General features: G+C 43.3%; 2 protein-coding genes across 3 annotated transcripts; both read right to left on the reverse strand.

Moving 5' to 3' along the window:
* Positions 1-2,810: 2,810 nt before the first annotated feature.
* mmd (monocyte to macrophage differentiation-associated) lies at positions 2,811-13,245 on the reverse strand. Of its 2 annotated transcripts, none has more exons than XM_080487455.1 (8): positions 12,654-13,245; positions 6,055-6,136; positions 5,191-5,351; positions 5,002-5,076; positions 4,803-4,904; positions 4,657-4,726; positions 3,587-4,550; positions 2,811-3,553 (listed from the first exon to the last, which is right to left on the reverse strand). In XM_080487455.1, the coding sequence occupies exons 1-7, from the start codon at positions 12,689-12,691 to the stop codon at positions 4,359-4,361; spliced, it is 720 nt and encodes a 239-aa protein (XP_080343581.1). In that variant the 5' UTR covers positions 12,692-13,245; the 3' UTR covers positions 2,811-3,553; positions 3,587-4,358. The 2 variants fall into 2 exon arrangements, with proteins under 2 accessions (XP_080343581.1, XP_080343582.1); XM_080487456.1 differs by lacking the exon at positions 12,654-13,245 and adding an exon at positions 6,816-7,187.
* On the reverse strand, positions 12,786-13,094 carry LOC308124466 (small integral membrane protein 36-like; the record flags this gene model as incomplete). Its single annotated transcript, XM_080487460.1, has 1 exon — positions 12,786-13,094. The coding sequence occupies one exon, from the start codon at positions 13,092-13,094 to the stop codon at positions 12,786-12,788; it is 309 nt and encodes a 102-aa protein (XP_080343586.1).
* Positions 13,246-20,359: the final 7,114 nt, after the last annotated feature.

Raw genomic sequence — 20,359 nt, forward strand, 5'->3', positions numbered from 1 at the left:
GGATTAACCATAAAAAAAATCCAAAAACGTTTGAAGTTGTTCGATAAAACAACTGATTTAATTTTACAAGTTTCAGATTTAAAAAAAAAGAATTTTCTGTAAATTCTACAGTAAAATTCTTCAATTAAATTAAAAATAAATTCAAATAAATTACATTAACATACTTTTGTTGGACTATTAGTTTACATTTACAGCAACAAAAATATTTTGGGTATTTTTGTACAAAAAAATACAAATTTATTTTTAAAATATATTAGATATAATATATATTTTTAATTAAAAAAAATGTAGTTGGCATCTCTGGAGTTCAAAACTTTAACTTGATTTTTTTTTTTCTTAATTTTCTTTGTTTTCTTTTTTTTTCTACTATAAAAACTCGGCCTGTTTCCGCCCGTTAAAACTAAACTCATACATTCCAGTCCCGAGTTCCAAAGTTCTGTGTGTGTGAGTCTATGTGTGTATACAGGAATAAGCCAATAGTGAACCCGTGTGTGTGCGTGTGTGTGTGTGTGTGTGTGTGTGTGTGTGTGTGTGTGTGTGTGTGTGTGTGTGTGTGTGTGTGTGTGTGTGTGTGTGTGTGTGTGTGTGTGTGTGTGTGAGACTCCTCTACCTCGCCCGGGCACGTGAAGCGTTGTGAGTGTTTTCCAGTGCCTTCAACACTGACTGTTCCTCGAGCTTCGCTCCGACTTGTTCTCATCGGCACTGAAGGGCTTCTTAGTGCACCGCAGACCCAAACCCTCCGAATAACCATCGTATTCATGGCGACACCACCCGGCCGTCTGGGCGCGTAGAGCGTAAACCACGTGGTGGCGGAGTGGACGCTCACAGTTTGTTTGTGCTGTTCAGCCTCTCTGTCTCTGTAATTTGTAGTGTCCAATAAAATCCCAATTCTTTTCCTCCGTCTCTCATTTCTGTTGTTTGTCTGCACGACACGGTGGCGACGGACGCCCTCAGACACATTCCCAATGGCCAAAACTCCCCGTAGTTCCTCCTGTCTCCACTAGATGGCAGTGATGACTCTTTCTTACTTTTCTTGTCAGTTACTTGAAGAAAAATTACTCAACTAATGTTCCAGCCACTCTTGATGGAAAATAGATATTAAGTATATAAATTAATAATTATCCCACTTTTGATGGAGTCATAAATGAAACTGAACACAGATTAATTATTATTATGAAGTTCTTCTGGTTCTGTATCGATTTCTTGTCTTGTAATACCTCTTTGTGTCCAGTTGTGGCACTGCTGAGTTCGTCCTGTAATAAACACGATTAAATCAGAAGTTTACCTACGAGGCATTTGATCAGATTATGGAAATAAATAAACAAGCACAAGCTTTTAAAACTGAACTCCAGAAAACATGTAAAAAACGGCCAAACAAAATTACCTACAAAGTTTTTATACTTCTGGAGAAAAAGAAAAGGAAAAGAGGTTAAATTATTAAAAAAAAATTCAATACAAGGATTAAACTCTGGGAAAATATTTTACGTACATCATATGCCATATATCAAATCAATTAAATACAAAAGCAGACTTTAAAATCTTAAATGTTGCAGTTCTACTTTCATCCATGTGGTGGCAGCATTCAGCCTCTAAAGTCCTGCTTCATAGTTTTAACAGTTTACGGAAGTCCGAACAGCGTCTTCGTCATAAAACTATAATCTCTTGTAATTTTGGTGTTAGTCAGTCGCTCTGTGGTGTCTGATGCTCTTTGGCGTCGGACGCTCTGTGGCGTTGGTCAGTCGCTCTGTGGTGTCTGTTGCTCTGTGGCGTTGGTCAGTCGCTCTGTGGTGTCTGTTGCTCGGTGGTGTCAGTCGCTCTGTGGCGTTGGTCAGTCGCTCTGTGGTGTCTGTTGCTCTGTGGCGTCGGTCGCTCTGTGGTGTTGGTCAGTCTCTCTGTGGTGTCTGTTGCTCTGTGGCGTCGGTCGCTCTGTGGTGTTGGTCAGTCTCTCTGTGGTGTCTGTTGCTCTGTGGCGTCGGTCGCTCTGTGGTATCTGTTGCTCTGTGGCATCAGCTGCTCCTAGTAATGAGGTATTTGATTGATATTTGATGGTGTTTGTTTACGTCGTGTTTCCTGTAATGTCACATGTGTCCACTGAGTGGCAGTGCTGAGTCGGACTAGCTTTTGTCAACATTTAACATTATGAACGTTTTACTGTGAAAATATCGGACTTCTCCTCCCAAATTGACCTCTAACCTCTCGGCCACCACGGCTCCTTAATCAGATTTGTTCCGTGGCTTCCAAGGATTATTCTGTTTCAAATTATTTATTGAATATTAGAGAAAGACATTCTTGGAAATGAAATATTTTCTAACGTTAACGTCTTTGGACTCTTCTGTCAGTTACACAACTTTTTGTGAATTAATGTTTAATCACATTCAAAGTGTTTCTCTTTATTTTCTACTGTGTGCAAATATATTTTATGTTCCTTCAGTGTCATAAAATAAAATAGTCCGGTGGTTTCAATCCAGCTGTCGTACATTAATCTGACCACTAGAGGGCACAATGGACACACGCTGGGATGCACTGCACACACACACACACACACACACACACACACACACACACACACACACACACACACACACACACACACACACACACACACACACACACACACACACACACACACACACACACACACACACACACACACACACACACTGTTCAGTTCAACCTTAGTATATTATTAAAATATTTTCAGGATTATTTTGAGTTTTCTGTGTCTCTGGATTAGAGATTATTGAGAGAACGAAGAGGAATTATGGTCTTTACTGTCACGTTCTGAAGGTGAAATGATCCAGACGATTTCTGCAGCACCAAGAAAACAACCAGTAGATTTTTATTCTTCGCCGACGGCCAGAAAATCAAAGTTTTACAAAACGAAAACGGAAATAAAGTCAAAGCACACCAGGAAATTATTCTTTTTTTTTTTTTTGTATTTAAATTTTAAATGAAAAAAAAAAACCTCAGAGACCCACCACGTTCACATTCTCAATTCTTTTCTGAAATAATAAATTTCTCAGAAAAATACTGTATTTTTTTTATTGTTTTAATTTCTTTTCTAACACAAACAACAGATTTTATTTTTCTTCAAATTAACCAAATAAATTTAGATAGAAACGCATTCGGGAAGATTTCACTCGTCTTTAGTTTCTATAATTCGGATAATTTCAACACAAAATGCTGTTTTACTATATTACTTTTTCTTTTGTTAATGATTTTGAAGATTAATCAAAGAATTCAAGTTGCATCATCTGGAATCGTTTCTTGAAAAGTTTATTTTTCTGACGGGAAAAAGACAAATTTTTTCTAAATTGAATACAAACATTTCATCCCTAAGAAAGTCAGAATTAAGGCAAAGAAAATTATTTTTAATTTATGATTTCACAACAAATGTTCTTTTTCTAAGTTAGTTTTTAAATAAAATGTATTTAATTATCTGATTTTATGAAAAAATAAATCTAAGTTTATGCTGTAAATATTTCCAAGTCAAACAAAAATCAGATTAAATGAGAGCAGATTAATCCGTTTTAAACAAGTGAAATCAAAATACCTAATCCGTTTTAAACAAGTGAAATCAAAATACCAAAAACAAATAAAATAAACTTCTGGAGAAAAAAAGGAAAACTTTTCTTTTTAAAAGCTGCAGAGAATTTTTTTTCTAATGAATAAATTTTGTTGAATCTTTTATTTTTTTGTTTTTCTGATTGAAGATTTTAAATATGAACTTTATCAAAAACTTGATTTCCTTTTATTTGTTGATTTTTCTTTTTTTAATTCCAAGTCCGTTCTGCGGCTGTCCACTCTGGACTCTGAAATGTTTCCATCCCATCAGCAGGGGGCGCCAACAGCTGAAAACTAAGGACCAAAAAAAAAAAAAAAAAAGAAGAAGTACTTGAGGAGGTGGGTTGTAATTGTACTATTGCAAAAAGGTTTCCATGGAAACGTCACACGTTTTCTGGTAGAGATCGTCGACTCCGTCCGCAGGACAAACTTTTTTAGCCTCGTTTCTTTGGCAAAGTTCAGGTTTTAAACTTTGGCGTCTTTTAGTTCAAAAGAAGAAGGAGAAACTTCTTGAACTTTTTTAACGATGATTTTTCGGCGCTGATCGATCCTCTCCAAGTGGAATGTGATTTTTTTTTTAAAAAAAGGAAAAAACTGTTAAAAGTTCACATTTTCTTTCAAAATTCTCAGAAATGAGCAGAAAAAGTCAAACTGCCTCGGATTAGTAGAAAATATCTGAAAGATTTCCTGAAAACTCTTCTCCTCCGTAGAAAACAGTAAACAATTCATGTCTTTTGTAATTGTAAACTTTGCGGCTGTAGTTGCAGCCCCGGCGGGGGAGGGGGGGGGGGCGGTTACGGGTCGGTGCCAGGACTCTTGTAGAGATACTTCCAGATGGCGTAGTAGTGCACGGCGGCGGCGAGCGCCACGAAGACGTGCCAGATGGCGTGGGCGAACGGGATGACGCCGTCGCTCTTGAAGAAGAAGACGCCGAGGCAGTAGATGAGGCCGCCGCACGCCAGCTCCCGGAGGCCGTCGGTGTTGCTCTGAAAGACGGAGGACAGGCGGCGATGAGAGACGGACCAACGGAATGCTAGCCGGCGGCGGTTCGGCCAGTCGGAGCTTCCGGACCCGAGGCGCCCGCGAACTCACCATGGACGCGACGACGAGAGCAGGAAAGAAGCCCATCGTCAGGTAGAAGGCCAGCTCCACCACCTTGTACCTGCAGGGGGCGGCAGTGAGCAGTGTTAGCGCCATTAGCATTAGCTTGGATGAAAGCGCCATCAAACGTCACTCACTTCTCGTGGTAGTTGAAGACGTAGATGGTTCCAGCGGCGGCCATGAGCCACACGAACCAGCGCATGTGAGCAGCCAGAGGGCCGAGCTCGCGGAGGTTCAACCTGAGGAAGGCGAGGCGTTAGCACGGGAGGAATCACGCCTGCGGAGGTCAAACCTGTTGCGGGGGTGGTGGTGGTGGTGGTGGTGGGGGGGTCTCACCACGGCGTGTACGAGGCGGCGATGAAGAAGTAGATGACGACTCGGTCACACATGTGGAAACACTGCTCCACCGACCTGAAACACACAGCTTCAACTGAGAAACGTCGTCAAGGACTCGTTTGCTCCACAGTCGTGTTTTTGTGTTTAGGTGAAGTTTCACGCCGACATGGCTCCGCCCCCCCGCCTCACCTCATGTGGCTCTTCTTCCAGGTGATGATGTGGAACACGGTGGACACCAGGAACAGAGCGCACAGCCCGACGCCGTACACCCAGGCCGTGATCTTCTCCCAGCGGTTGTCTGACAGTCGGTGCAGCAGCGTCATTCCCACGATGGCCGGAACGATGAGGAGCTGCAGGGTCAGAGGTCGAGGTCACACTCAGCCGCCGGCCACAGCGGACAAAACCGTCCGCTCTCTGCCCGTCTCCCACTCGTAAAACGTTTCCCGTCCAAAACAACAACATGGAAGCTACTCAAAACGATGTAATACATATGCCAGACCTGCAGGTGGTGCTCTAACGCCGCCACAGAAAAAACGCAGAAGAAGACACGGAGCATGAAAGAGGAGAGAAATGGACAAATCCAGCATGTTGTCCTTATTAAAGTGACGAACATCGGCTGCTTCTGCGGCGCCACCTGGTGGAGGTGGTCGGCCATGTTGTTGTTGCTAAGTGACATCACGGAGAGGGAGGCGGAGTTATTGAAATAAACTGAATGAAAGAATTTTTATGAATGAATTTTATTTAGAAAATGTAAAAAAAAAAAGAAACAAGTAAAAACATCAAAATAAGTAAAGCAAAATTCAAAAAATATATATTTTTACTTATTTTGATGTTTTTCTTTTAGAGTGCGTTTGGAGTGGGAGTTTCTCTTTTTTTACTTATTGTGTTTGTTTCTTTTTTTTTGTACATGTTCGGAAATAAACAAACAATAATAATAATAATAATAATAATAATACAGCCCCTTGTCGCCACGGACGCAGTCACTACTCGTTCTGCACGCGCTCAGTAGACGGACCCTCGGTGCCGAACTGAGAGTATGGAGGAAAGACTCACGGCGTGAGTGTAGCAGTTAGCGGCGTGCTCGTAGCGGGTGGGCTGGTATCGGCAGTTAGCGGAGGCTCGTCGGTTCATGAACCTGAAACACAGAAAGACAAATACTCAACGTCGTCGCGGATCGTCTTTATACTCACGGTGGAGACGTTCTCTGATATTTGATTCCAGAAAGCCTCAAATCTGAAACCTGCAGAAAAATATCACTACATTACGTAATAATATTTAAAACTGTCAGTTACTTATAGTCAATATATCGATTCAGACCAACAAAACAAAAGTGAAGGTTCAGTACAGAATCTAAATTTTAAATAATTACAAATACAAAACCACCTGAAACCTGTTGGCTTCACTATGACGTGTTTATCACGCTGCGATGTTCACTAGTGGGACTAATAAAGGTTTATCAAATCTAAAAAGTCACTTTTATATGGTAACAGATAAGATAAAAAAAGTTTCCTGACGTGTTCCTTAGCTATAGATTTACTTTTGCTCCATAATATCCGGGATGTTTTCATTCTGTGAATCATTTAGTAGTTATTACTAACTAATTAAAACCAAATCTCATTTTCTCTTACTGAAGTCATCATTTTAACTACTTAATATCTTCTGGACGAGCCTGATTATTGTAGTTTAATCAACAGTTGTACACATTAGATGTTGCACACGGAGAGAAAAGGCTGTTTTTCGTGGGAACCAACCAGGTTTATTATCTTTGTAGAAGACTTCATTTAATATTGTTGTTTAACCAGTTAGCCTGACACAATAAAACATTCGCTTCATTTCACAGGATTTTCACCACACACAGCAAAAAAAACAACCAAAACTCCAAAAAATAAAAAAAAACTATAAAAATGTCTAAAGTGGCAAAAGCGAAACAACGCCTAGCATTAGCATTAGCTCGCATTAGCTCTCCGTGAGCCAACTTCCGCCACAACGCCTCGTTTTAGTCTCTTTCTTAACACCATTCTGGACGAATACTGACACGCTGCTACCGCCAAAGCTACAGAACATCCATGAGCAGCGGGACGAACCGAGACGAGCCCCAAGAGCAGGCGGTGAAGGGAGGGGAGATGGGGGAAGCTCTGCCCGGGAAGAGAGTCGCTGCTCCCCGCTGAGCCGCTCCGGGTACAACCGGTGGTCAGACTGTGACGGAGAGTGGGCTCAGCCAATCAGCAGCGAGGAAACCGGCACACCAACCAATGACAAGCGAGGAATCCGGCACACTAACCAATTAGACACGAAGTGGGCGGGATTTTATGAGAGGGCGGCAACCATTAGTTTATTGGAAACAAATGAATGAATACAGATGAAGTTTTTAATATACTATGATAATAATTAACTTCTTATGGTGTTTTTATAAATAAACAATAATTTGTGCATTTTTAAAATAAATGAATCCCAAAAATCAATGCATTATTTTCATTCAAATTGCTTTATTTACTTATTTATTTGTAAATGTATTTATTTCTTTATTGTTTTAACAAATAAATGAACAAAGGTAAAAGGAAAGTTAATTATGTTTGGCCATGAAATTAAATATCCAAGGTAATAACTCAAAATCATATTATTTTCAGGTTTATGTTTAAAACTTTGTATTTAGAGATAAATGAACAAAATGATAAATGTGGAGTTATTTAATTATTCTTGGCCATAATAAATTTAAAAAATAATATAGAAATAAAGTAAAGAAAAAACATAAATGTGAAGCTATGTAAATAGATAGAAAAGAATGCCGTCTTTAATATCAAGGATAATGTTAATGATATTCTTTGTTTTAATTGGTTTGTTGTTGTTTTTGTCCACATGAATGAACAGCAGATAAATAAATAACCTGAACGCGATTAAGCGCCATAGATTGATGGATAAACCTAGTCCACTTAATTTGTTTGTTAGAGAATTTGTTAGAATTAAATCAGAATTATATTTCATGGAATTTTAAATTCAAATTATATAATTAAATCTGGTCTCATTTCACTTTTTTCTTAAAATATATTTTTGCAGGAATTTGCATCAGATGAGGATACGTGTGTGTGTGTGTGTGTGTGTGTGTGTGTGTGTGTGTGTGTGTGTGTGTGTGTGTGTGTGTGTGTGTGTGTGTGTGTGTTGCAGCAGGCGGCGATACAGTTAAACAGTGCCACAGTTACATAACAGCAGTAACTTGATCAGTGCTCTTATTTCACAGTGTGTTTATGTAAGAGTGAAATCCTCTGGCTTAATGAAGTTCAAGCTCTTCTGTCCTCAGAAAGAAAACATCATCACATGTTTTCTAATAGTGCGATGGTTTCAGGAAGGTAAACCAGGCTTTGTGGTGGCGAATCAGATTGGTCCAGATCGTCCATGCTGGCTTTTAATTGGTTAAACGTCATGAGAACATCAGGAGAACATCAGGAGAACATCAGGTTGGCTGGATTGATGAGTGGTTGGTGGGTGGATGTATGAATGAATGAATGGATGCATTGTTGGTTGGAAGGAGGGGAGGAAGGGAGCAATGGATGGGTGAGTGGTTGGATGCTTGGTGGGAGGGATGGAGGGAGGGAGGGAGGGAGGGAGGGAGGGAGGGAGGGATGGATGGAGGGAGGGAGGGAGGGAGGGAGGGAGGGAGGGAGGTAGGGAGGTAGGGAGGGATGGATGGAGGGATGGAGGGATGGAGGGATGGAGGGATGGATGAATGAATGGATGCATTGTTGGTTGGAAGGAGGGGAGGAAGGGAGCAATGGATGGGTGAGTGGTTGGATGCTTGGTGGGAGGGAGGGAGGGAGGGAGGGAGGGAGGGAGGGAGGGAGGGAGGGAGGGATGGATGGAGGGATAGAGGGATGGAGGGATGGATGGAGGGATGGATGGATGGATGGATGGATGGATGGATGGATGGATGGATGGATGGATGGATGGATGGATGGATGGATGGAGGGATGGATGGATGGATGGATGGATGGATGACCTTTGACAGTCTTGTATAACTTGACCTTCACTGTGTCTCCTGATGCTCACTAATAAAGTTAAAAGTTCCAGGAGACGTTGCGCTAAAGAAACACAAACGTCTCGGTGACATCGAGTCTTCGGCTTTCAGACGTTTGGGATGTTTTCGTTTACATTTATCAAGGCTACATTTTCACTTTTCAGACTGTGACTGATTCCAACTGGGAAGTGGGAAAGTTTCCCAGGATTAGTGGACGAGTGCGTTCAGTGGAGCATCTTCCTCTGGTCTCGTAGGTCAGACACATAAAGGTGGGAGTGCCCTGGGAATAAAGACGCTTTGTGTGTCCACACGTGACACGGGGTTAAACAGCTTTGTAATTGGTTTACTGTTTCATGCAGAGTTCAGAGGCTGTATCCTGAAGCAGCCTGGCGGAAATCACCTTGGAGGGCAGAGACCATAACCACACTCCCCCTCTGACACCAGCAAATAACCTCATTGTCATGTTTCTCACACTTGAAGCCGTTATTGAGTATCGATGGTAAACAGTTTATAGCCAAATAGCCATGATGCCTCCAGGCCCCCAGACCTGATGCCTTGGGGGGGGGGGACGACGACTACCTTGAACAAGTCCGATTTAATGCCCAATATTTGGACGCAGCTCTGAAACCAGCAGTACAAAGACTAGATCGCCCGCTGCTGCGGTTCCAGTACCCTAGACTCCCTAAGCTCCTCCCACAACACGTCTCGGAGGACACGTTTTCACGTGGAGTTCATTGTTCCAGGACAGAATCTGTATTGTTCTTCTGGTATCTGACGCTGGACAATCCGTCAGGCTCGTGTCAGAACAAAGTGTGATGCCCTCAATGATTGAACACAAACAACCCAGTCTGCCAGTCCGAAGGTCCAGAACCCGACATCAACCAGACAGACCCGCGATAGCCAAGAATCTTACACTCCCCAGGAACCACCGGGAAGTTTCTGACAACCCTACTCATGATCCTACTGACCACCCTACTGACGACCCTACTGACGACCCTACTGACGATCCTACTGATGATGCTACTGACTTCCATACTGACGATCCTACGGACAACCCTACTGACGACCCTACTGACTTCCATACTGACGATCCTACTGACGATCCTACTGACGACCCTACTGACGATCCTACTGATGATGCTACTGACTTCCATACTGGCTACCCTACTGACGACCCTACTGACCACCCTACTGACGACCCTACTGACGATCCTACTGACGACCCTACTGACGACTCTACTGATGACGCCACTGACTTCCATACTGACGATCCTACTGACGACCCTACTGACGATCCTACTGACGACCCTACTGATGACCCCACTGACGACCCTACTGACCTCTACCAGGGAAATGGACAAGGACCCCCCCAGAAGGGTTCATCAGTGTTCCTTCATCCTCTCAGAAACATTAACTCAGGGACAGACTGTAAGTCTTCCGTTCACTGTGTCATACCTTCACATAATGATTAACTGAATTTCTACGAACAAGCTGCTTGTCTTTTTTAAATACCGTGATTTACATACTATGTTTACCACCTTTAGGACTTTAGGAGTGAAGCTCTGGGCCTGTTTGTGAATGAGATCCATTTATTGCCGGTTTTCTGCGAAGCGGCAGGATTAGAGCTTCATTTAGACTCTTCAGTGTTTAGAAGCTATTTCTGTTCCCGTCTTGGACGTCAACACGGGAAACTGCTGAAAGATCAAACAGGCTGGCGGCGGCGGCGGCGGCGGCGGCGGCGACCTCAGTGGTCAGTCGGTCACATGACCAACTATCTGAACCAGAGAAAAAGAGAGGGTTTAAAGTTGATGATCATCGATCAGTTTCTATCTGAGTGTGAAGGCAGGTTCACCTGGACAGGTGAGTCGTCCATCAGAGACACAGACGGTCTCAGGCTGCCTTTACATAACGTGTCAAAAGATAATGAATAGTTTTTGTTTCAGAAAAGTTTCATGTCGGTTTACAGACAACGGTACACAAAACCACTGAAAACACACATTTCTGGAAACGGCTCCCAAGGGGCAACTTTTCGAAAATGCTTGGGGTCTGTCGCGGTGTAGACAACGTCTGGTCATGTGACCATGGCCGGAGTGACTAATAGTTCTGCACATGCTCAGTAGAGCCAATCAGAACAAAGTTTCCTCCGTGGTGTCATGACTCCCCGTACATATTCTCCTGGACTTGCTCATTTTATTTTGATAGTCACCGTAATAACCATCCATCTTGGTGGTCTGTCCACTAGAATGTCTCCCAGGGTTAATGTTTAGAGCTCATTGTCCTCTGCTTCATGTGTGTGTGTGTGCTTTCGTTACAAAAACACACAACAGCACCAACTAGTGGTCAATCATGAAAACTACAACGCTGTTCCTCTTGAACCTGAAACGATTCAGAGTCACTGGATTAGACAGAACGAGTTCAGAGTGGAGAAGATCCGCCAGAGACTTTCAAGGTTTTAAAACTTCCAACCAAATTTTTCCAACTTCTTTGTCGTTTTATTTTACTGCTCTGCTCTTCTTCAATCGCTTTTCTTCTTGATGTAAAAAATAGTCCATTATTTTGATGATCAAGAAAAGGAAATAGTACAAATTCTTGCCGTAATTTGAAAGATTAAAAATTGAAAAATCAGGCCTGTTTTTGTGAGTTTGGCTGAAAGAAGCTCTATAATCTGGATGTTGTTACAGGAGGGAGATGCTCTATAATCTGGATGTGAAAGGAGGAAGATGCTCTATAATCTGGATGTTCAAGGAGGAAGATGCTCTATAATCTGGATGTTAGAAGGGGAAGATGCTCTATAATCTGGAGGTTACAGGAGGAAGATGCTTTATAATCTGGAGGTTACAGAGGAAGATTATAAAAAGTTCCACTGTGGGAGCTGTTTTCCAACAGTTGTGTTTTCCTCCGTTTCCATGGAGACGCAGTTTTCCGTAAGAGTGCCTTGAAATGACTTTGTTGTATTTGGCGCTAAATAAATAAAGCTGAATTGGATTGAATTGAATTGTGGCGTTTTCAAAAAGTCCCACCTTAGGAGCCATGCCTCGTCGCTCCGTTGTCGTGGAAACGTCAACCCAAAACGCTGTGGAGGTTTTCCGTTTTTTACTTGTTGCGGTGTGAACCGGGCCTCGGTAAAGAAATCTGAGCTTCACGTTTGATCCACATACAAAGAACCGACATGGAAAAATATCAGTGTGTAATTTGACTCCAGCTTCACCGCCGTACCAGCTGCTGACCAATCGGGAGCCGAGAAACGTGAACGCAAACATTTTCATTGCAGAGTCAAATCTGGAGTTTCATGCGAACCGAGCCGCTGGAACATCGTTGTCACTGTTGGACTCTGATCGACGTCGTTAGATTGGTGGAACGGAGGTGAAGGTCCCAGACTAAAACAGGTCATTTGTAGGTTAAGCGAGTTTCTTCTCTGTTTTCAGTCGGCGGACGTTAATCCAACCTCCTGTCAACTCGGCACAACAGAAAGTCCCTCCTGAGTCCGCCGGCTTTATTGGCCGTGACATTTCCTCCGGGGCAGAATGCAGGCTTTGGCTTGAGAGCCTTGAGATAAGGAGGGATTTCACACACACACACACACGCACACACACACCTAAAGACACCGACACACACACACACACACACACGGTCACTCTCTTACCGGCCGAGTCTGGTCCCGTGGAGGTCGAGTCCCGACATCGTCCGAAAGCAAACAACGGTAAAAAAACCCAACAAAAACACATTTTATAGAAAGAGGTGAGGTATGTACAGGAAGTGAGTCCGCCGGGCCGTCTCAGACCATGGTGCTCTTCTTCTCCTTGAAGTCGGCGTGCGACGGCTCGTGGTAGGTGGTGATCATGTTGGCCGTGTCCCAGCGGGCCCCCGCCGCCGGCGTCGGCGTGCTCTGCATCACCACCAGCCTGATGGGCGACTGCGTGGGCTGCGGGTCCGGGGCGTACTCCTTGGTGGGGTCCTTGCCCCGGCAGTCGTACATGATGCAGGATATGAGGAAGACCAGGAGCAGGATGACGTAGCTGGCGATGAGGATGCAGAGGTTCAGCGTGACGGGGTCGATCTCCTGGTAGTTCTCCAGAAAGCCCATGGCGCCCGCCTCATGCTGGGCGGCCTCCCCGCGACCGACGAGCAGAGACGGCGAGACGAAGAGACAGACGGAGGAACCGACCGCAGGGCTTTCTATCCCCTTCAATCTGTCCTCCCTCGCTCCCTCCCTCCCTCCCTCACCTCCGTCTCCCACCGCTCCCTTTCACATGGGCGCCGTGGATACGTTGGCTTTGTGGTAAAAATACTTTAATCCGCGCCGCTCCTCCTCTAACCGGGAATTTCTGCGATCGATGGCCTCGCTTTAATAACTTAAGCTTTGCTTGTAAATCAGCGACTGCGACAGATTCGCGTTATATCATCATCTGCTAGCAAGTGAACATTTAATTACTGTGTGTGTGTGTGTGTGTGTGTGTGTGTGTGTGTGTGTGTGTGTGTGTGTGTGTGTGTGTGTGTGTGTGTGTGTGTGTGTGTGTGTATAATCTTAATCTCGATTGTGAGCGGGGATTGACTGATGAAGCCATCTGGCTAAACCGCGGCACTAAAAGGCCACTCAGGCGCGAATGCTAACATGCTAGCAGCAGATTTCGCCCGCCGGGGTCGGACGAAGACGTTCCGTTGGGAGATGTGTGACCCTGTTGGATTTGGTTTGTTTTTTTATGCGATTCCGGGTAGATTATCTCTGTGCTCGATGCGTGGAAGACGAGATTATCGCCGCGACACAGTTTGAGTCTGTAATCTGGAGCGTGGCGTGTAACCGAGTACTCGCTAGGAGCTCAGTGAGTTCAGTCCCATGAAACTCCTGGAAAAGCTGTTTTATCTGCAGGGATGATAAATATTTCACAATCTGTTGACAAAAGTTTTGTCTGGTGACGGAAGCCGATGATATGTTGAATGATAAATATAAAAGCTGTAGTTTTATAAAATGGCTCTTCATTGCTCGAAATTTACCAGTTGGCAACTTTCCAATTCTACATTTTCTTTCACGAGAGAAATGTCGTGGTCTTTTGTTGGTAACTGCTCGGTTAATGTAGATTTGACACTTTAAGACCGTGACCCGAACATCGACGTCAGAATATTCCTTCGCTTGGCGCCAAACTTATGGTATGTGAATACTTTCATGGCTTATTTATAATCTTTATTGCAGACACAGGTCCACATACAACAAGAACACACAAGTACATCAGTAGAAAGTAGAAAAATAAAAAAGAAGAATGATACAACATACTAAACTGTGCATTAAAAAAATAAATCAAAAGTGAACTTTTTTTTTTAAACTAATGCAACTATTACATAAATATCATTAAAAACTGTGCATGTTAAAATATAGACAGACTTTTGCACCAATGTCGTCTCAGTTCAGAGGTAAAACCTGTCGCAGCTTCTCAACGGGCTGACCAGGGCTTCTCATGTGGTTCTTGGTTTATAACTGATCACGTAGTTCTGAATTAAAAATGTATGCCTGATTAATCTGGTAAATATCAGAGCTCAGTTTGGTAAATTTTCTACTTTCAAAAATGGGAAATTTTAATTTCATAATGGTAATTTTAGAAGTGCAAATTTGCATCATATAGTTGTAATCAACATTTTACTGTGTTTAATTTCTTTTAAAACGGATAATTGTAAAGAGGAGATTTAAAGCTATAAAATGGGCTGAGCTGTAAAAACCCTAGATTACATTCCAATGTGTGAAATAAAGAATGATTGTCTCCAGGGTTGAGTGTGGTGGAGTAAATCCTCACTTTAGTCAATCTGCGGCCGTGAATTCAGATTATATTGCGGGAGATGAGCAGCAGGGGGCAGCATCGAGCGGCGTTGGCAGACTCCGCTGCTCTGGAAGAGGCTTCACTCAAACCTCCTGGCAGTGAGGAAGTGCACTCAGCGTGGAAATGGACAATTTAGTATTTCTAAACAACATCTGGACCCTCTTTAAAAATAAAGGTTAAATTCTGGAAGTAGTTCTGAGCACACACACGATTAACTGTGAGCAATTTAGAGAGAAAAGCAGTGTGATTAGACAGTAAGTGACTCTACGTCAGAGGCGTCAAGCATCAGGCCCAAAGCCGGCCTGCAAGAGGCTCCAGCCCGCCCGGAACACCAAGCAAATCCTCCACATTCCAAAGAAAACAACCGATAACTTCCTGCTTCTCACGACCAATAACATCGTTAATCGTTTCTAGACACACCTGAGGTAAAGAAAGGCCAAACGGAGGTTGAAGTGAAGCTGGTAGACTTTTCACCGGCGTCTCCTCCCGCCGCTTTCAACATTTATTTCATGATGAATCACGTTTTCAGAAATGGTGACGGCAGCAGCGTCACGGGGCGAACAAACAAACTAAAAATGAACCAAAACAATCAGAATTATTACCTTTAACAACTAAAGCTGGGCGAAGGGACGTTTTTGGTCACGTGTATTTATGTATTTATTTATTTATCGGTTTGCATGTAGGTATATATTTGATAAATCTTTTGGGTAAAATGATTCGCCCGAATGACATGAAACATTCAGCGATGATTTATCCATTTGAGAGCGATTGGGTCAAAGGTCAAGGTGAAGGTCACACAGAGGTCAATCATAACGCTGGTCCATTTTAATCCGGTTGATATTCAGCAAACGTCCGAAATGTTCAGTTTTCAATTCCTCTGATTAGTCACATGATGCAGTGACGTCATTTCCCTGGTTAGCAGTTGGGGGGTCAAAGGTCGCGGGGGGGGGTCACACATAAATAGTAGAATGTGTGAACATCAGAGTCAAACTGTGACAACATGAAGTGATTTAACCCTCCATGACAGACGGACGGCGTGGAGGGGTGGATCAAATATCCTGGAATCTCTTGGTTTCCATGGTGACGAATGTGGCTTATCGCTGTGTGAGAGTCTTAAGAAACACCCAGAATGCAACAGTTTTTTGGACATTCCTTTATTTTGCACCAGAAGGTTTAATTAACAACGGCTTCAGTTTCTGTACTGATCGTTTGCTTTTATGGAAATATCAACATTTTTACATTTTCGGTCTCGTGTGACGCCGTCGTGTATTTTGTTGTGGAGGAGGTTCAGCGTTTTCACTTGGAAACATAATGTGCAAAATGAAATCAAAGAACAAAACTGAAGTTCTGCTCAGTTTCATATTAAACTAAATCAGACAAAGGATCTCATGCCAGAGGTGTTATGACCAAACAGATGTTTGTGACTTTCCATCAAATCAAATCGAAGAAACACATTTACATTTCAAAAGGAGGTGAACACAGCTTAAAGATTTTCAGAATTAATTCTGACGTATAAAAACTGTATCTTATGTTGCATTGATGAAGTTTCAATTACAATTCAGGATGTTAAACGTTTCTTCACATTTTCAGAAGTTTTAAAAAGATTTTAAAGTCGGATTTCAGTGGTTTCATTTTCCTTTTTAGGCTTTTTAAAAAAAAAAAGTGATCAATTAGCTGTTTTAGCCATTTTTTAAAGCAGTTTTCTATTTATTTTCTTCCCTAATTCAAGATATTTAATTTTTTATATAAAGTCTCGCGGCCGGCGAGCCGCAGCTCTGCGGGCCGCCCGGCCTCGCTGGGCCGCCATGTTTCCTGCCTCCTGCAGATGTTCACATCTGCAGATTACAACATGACCTCACTGCTCTCCCTGTAATCCTGCGCTACGCTCAGCGAAACTGATGTCAGGGGCGAGAGGCTTGACCCCGGCGCTGCAGGGCGGAAACCCTCCGAGGGTCGGGTTGTGTGTGTGTGTGTGTGTGTGTGTGTGTGTGTGTGTGTGTGTGGGTGGGTGGGGGTGGGGGGGGGGGGGGGGGGGGGGTCGATGACCTCTGCACGTCACTGATGTACATCTGGAAAGAGTCAAAGCGAAGCCTTCGCCGTGTCGAGAGGCCTCATCATGACTGAATCTCCCTGGATGCAGTTTAATGCTCATGATGTGTTCAGGAGTAGAGTTACATTACGAGTTACTGAGCAGAAAAGTAACTAGTTACTAATGTAAACATTAGCTGAAGTTACATCAGTTAATGGGAGGAAGACGCTCTATAATCTGACGTTAGAGGAGGAAGATGCTCTATAAGAAACACGATATAAGAACCACAGGTAATAAAGTACCAGCGGCTGCAGACACACGTCCTAAAAGCAGCTAATGCTAAATGCTATCCGTTAGCTCGATACGCGTATGGAGAAAAATCTGAATATTTCTCCCAAACGTTGTCTCAGATTAATGTCTTGGATTAAGGACGAGCCTATTTGTATCATTCATGTGATTAACGTCCCTCCAGTTGTTCCTGAGGACGATTCATGACTCGTGTAACTTCTCATAACGGCGGCTGAAGTGACGGATCGCAGAGGAAGAGCGATGTGACGCATTCTCCCGCTGGACGCCCCGAGAGCAGCGGCGCTCCAGGAGCAGCCAGAGCGTCGGTCCCGGGGATGTTTGTGTTTCGGAGGATGTTGATCCGTCGGTCCTGCTGGGTGGAGTCCCTCTCCTGCTGCTTATCTCCCACATCGATCTGCAGCCTGGTGCCAGGGAGTCCTGCTCCCTCTGCGGGGGCCTGGAGCCGGACCCACACTTCAGCTGTTTGTGTCTGCGGGGGGGCCAGGACGCCCAGTGACCCCCCCCCCACCCCCCCCCCCCCCCCCCCCCAGGATGAAGGTTCATCCTGACCTCCTTTCTGCTCCCAAAGACCAACAATCATCCTCAGAGTAGAAACATTAGAACCTCGAGCCGTCAGAGATCTCTGACCTCCGCCAAGGGTCGACACAGGAAGTGACACATATTCTGCCTTTATTCATTTATTTGGTTTTAGAGCAATGATTTGATTTGATAATTTGAAAGAACACAAGAAAAGATGATATATTAGTTTGATTGTAGGACGTCTCATCCACCTCTAGTATTTTCAGTATTATTGATTTAAAGGATTTCAAAGTATATTTGAGACATTTGAAGGATTAATAAGTATGTTTGACACAAAAACATAAGATATATATTTCATCATGAAGCAGTCCTTAGTGCATATCACAGTAGATATATATATATATATATATATACAAAATGTACAGGTCTACAATAATCCCAGTAAATGTGTCAGTAATACACAGTTGGCCTGGATGTTGGGCTGGACACCCTGGAGGTGGTGGCCGACGCCACGCAGGACATCAGGAGGTGTGAGAAGATAAATGTGAGCAATTCTCAAGAGAAACAATTCCATGTGATACTATACTAAATATAAAATAATCAATGATCAATGTGGGGCCGAAAGGTCAAAACTAGATCATGAGAATGAAGGAGAACCAAGAGAAACGAACATTAAAGTTTCAGATTGTCTGTAAACATTGTAAACCTCAGAGAAACACTGAATCCCAAACGTAATTTACAAATTCTACACATAAAACTACGAAATAAAAATTAGTTAATAAATAAATAAATAAATAAATAAATAAATAAATAAATAAATAAATAAATAAATAAAAATTTAAAAATTTTTAAAATTTAAAAATTTAAAAATTTAAAAATTTAAAAATTTAAAAATTTAAAAATTTAAAAATTCAAAAATTTAAAAATTTAAAAATTATTTATTTATATTAATCTTGCATTAGGTATTATTGTTATTATGGGCAGTTACAGTAATTTTTATTTAACTTTTATTTTTCCCATTTTTCTTTGTTTACCAGGTTTCTCATCCTTGTGTGAAATGTTCCAGCATGCCGCTCCTCCCTCTCACAGTTTGGTTGTGCGCACTTTGTTTTAAATCCTTTCTTTCTAAAGAGGGTTTATTGAGGTAATTGTTGGAGTTATTTCCTCGAATAAAACGGTCAGTCAGTGAGTTTCTCCAGTGTAAAATAAAAGCAAAGTCTAATGGTTGACCTTTGCTCTCCTCCTCCTCTGTGATCTGAGTTCAGTGACTCAGCAGATTACAGACGGGAGGAGAAGCAGATTTAGAAAGTTTTAAGTTGCACAACAGAGTGTTGATGTTTAATGGTCCAGACGGGGAATATTTAGTTCAGCTTGAGCTGCTCGGGGGGGGGGGGGGGGGGGGGGGGGGGGGTCAGGGGGGGGTCAGGGGGGGGTGGGGGTTGGGGGGGGCGGTGAACGTGATCCTCCGTCTCCTTTGTGTCTTCAGCCTGAGTTACCACAGAGATGTTCCATGAGGTCAGAGGCCGAGGGTGCCGTTACACAAGCCGGAGACAGCTGAGGGTCTCCTGCTGCCGTCTGCAGACCCGACGAGTCGAACCTCGACGCTCCAAACTCAGAACACGGCCAGCGGAACGCCTGGCGGGTAAAAACCCACATCGGAGCCGCTTTTCTTCATGAGATTCACTCGAAGAAAAGACGGTCCAGAGCCTCCGGGACGGGAAGGTTCAACTTCTTAAAATGTGAAGGAGAGAAACGCTTGAAACGCCTGGTGCTTCCCAACGATGACCGTCCATCTTCTGTATCCAACTCAGGGCCCCGCCCACCCCACATCCTCGTTTCATGGATCCACTGTTTCTATCAGATCATCCACACGACGCAGCGTTTTAACAACCTCAAAACATTTTATAGAATTTTTTTTAACTGGTTCCAAAGTGGAGAAATTCTAAACGCCGCCTCGGCTTTGACGTGTGGACGGACAAGACGCACGATAACTGACAACAATCCTGTCTTGGCCCCGCCTCTTTATGCAACTTTATTTATATATCACCACAAACAACACAGTCATTTCTAGGTTCTGTTAACAGAGAGAAACCCAACAAATCCACATGAGCGACTGTGGAAAGGAAAAACTCCCTCGAACAGGAAGAAACCTGCAGAACCAGGCTCAGAGGTGACGGCTCTCTGCTTTAACCCTGCCTCCCTCGCCGTGACGTCACTGAACAACAACATGGTGCTGCAGAAGATGCTGGTGCTCGTCGCTTTAACAAGGACAAATGATGGATTTCTCCGTGACGAGGATTTTTTCAGGGTCCGTGTTTTCTCCATTTCTGGTGTATTTCTGTGGGAGCGTTACAGCGCCTCCCGTAGGCCTGGCATGTTACTACATTGTTTTGAGTAGTTTTGGTGTTGAGAGGTCAAGTTTTCCTGTCTGGATGGGACAAGAACGACAAGGAGAAAAATATTGTTCTGGAGTCTCAGGCCGCGGTTTACACCACCAGAGGAAAACTTTGCTCTTGGTCCTGGTCCTGGTCCTGGTCACCGTGTAGTGACTAGTAGTTCTGCACATGCTCAGTAGAGCCAATCAGAACCATGTTTCCTCCGTAGTGTCCAGACTCCCAGTTCATATTCTCCTGAACTTGGTAGTTTTATTTTGACAGTCACTGTAATAACAATCCAACTTGGTCG

Source organism: Lipophrys pholis, assembly GCF_963383615.2.
Source record: "Lipophrys pholis genome assembly, chromosome: 19".
NCBI classification, from domain to species: Eukaryota; Metazoa; Chordata; class Actinopteri; order Blenniiformes; family Blenniidae; genus Lipophrys; species Lipophrys pholis.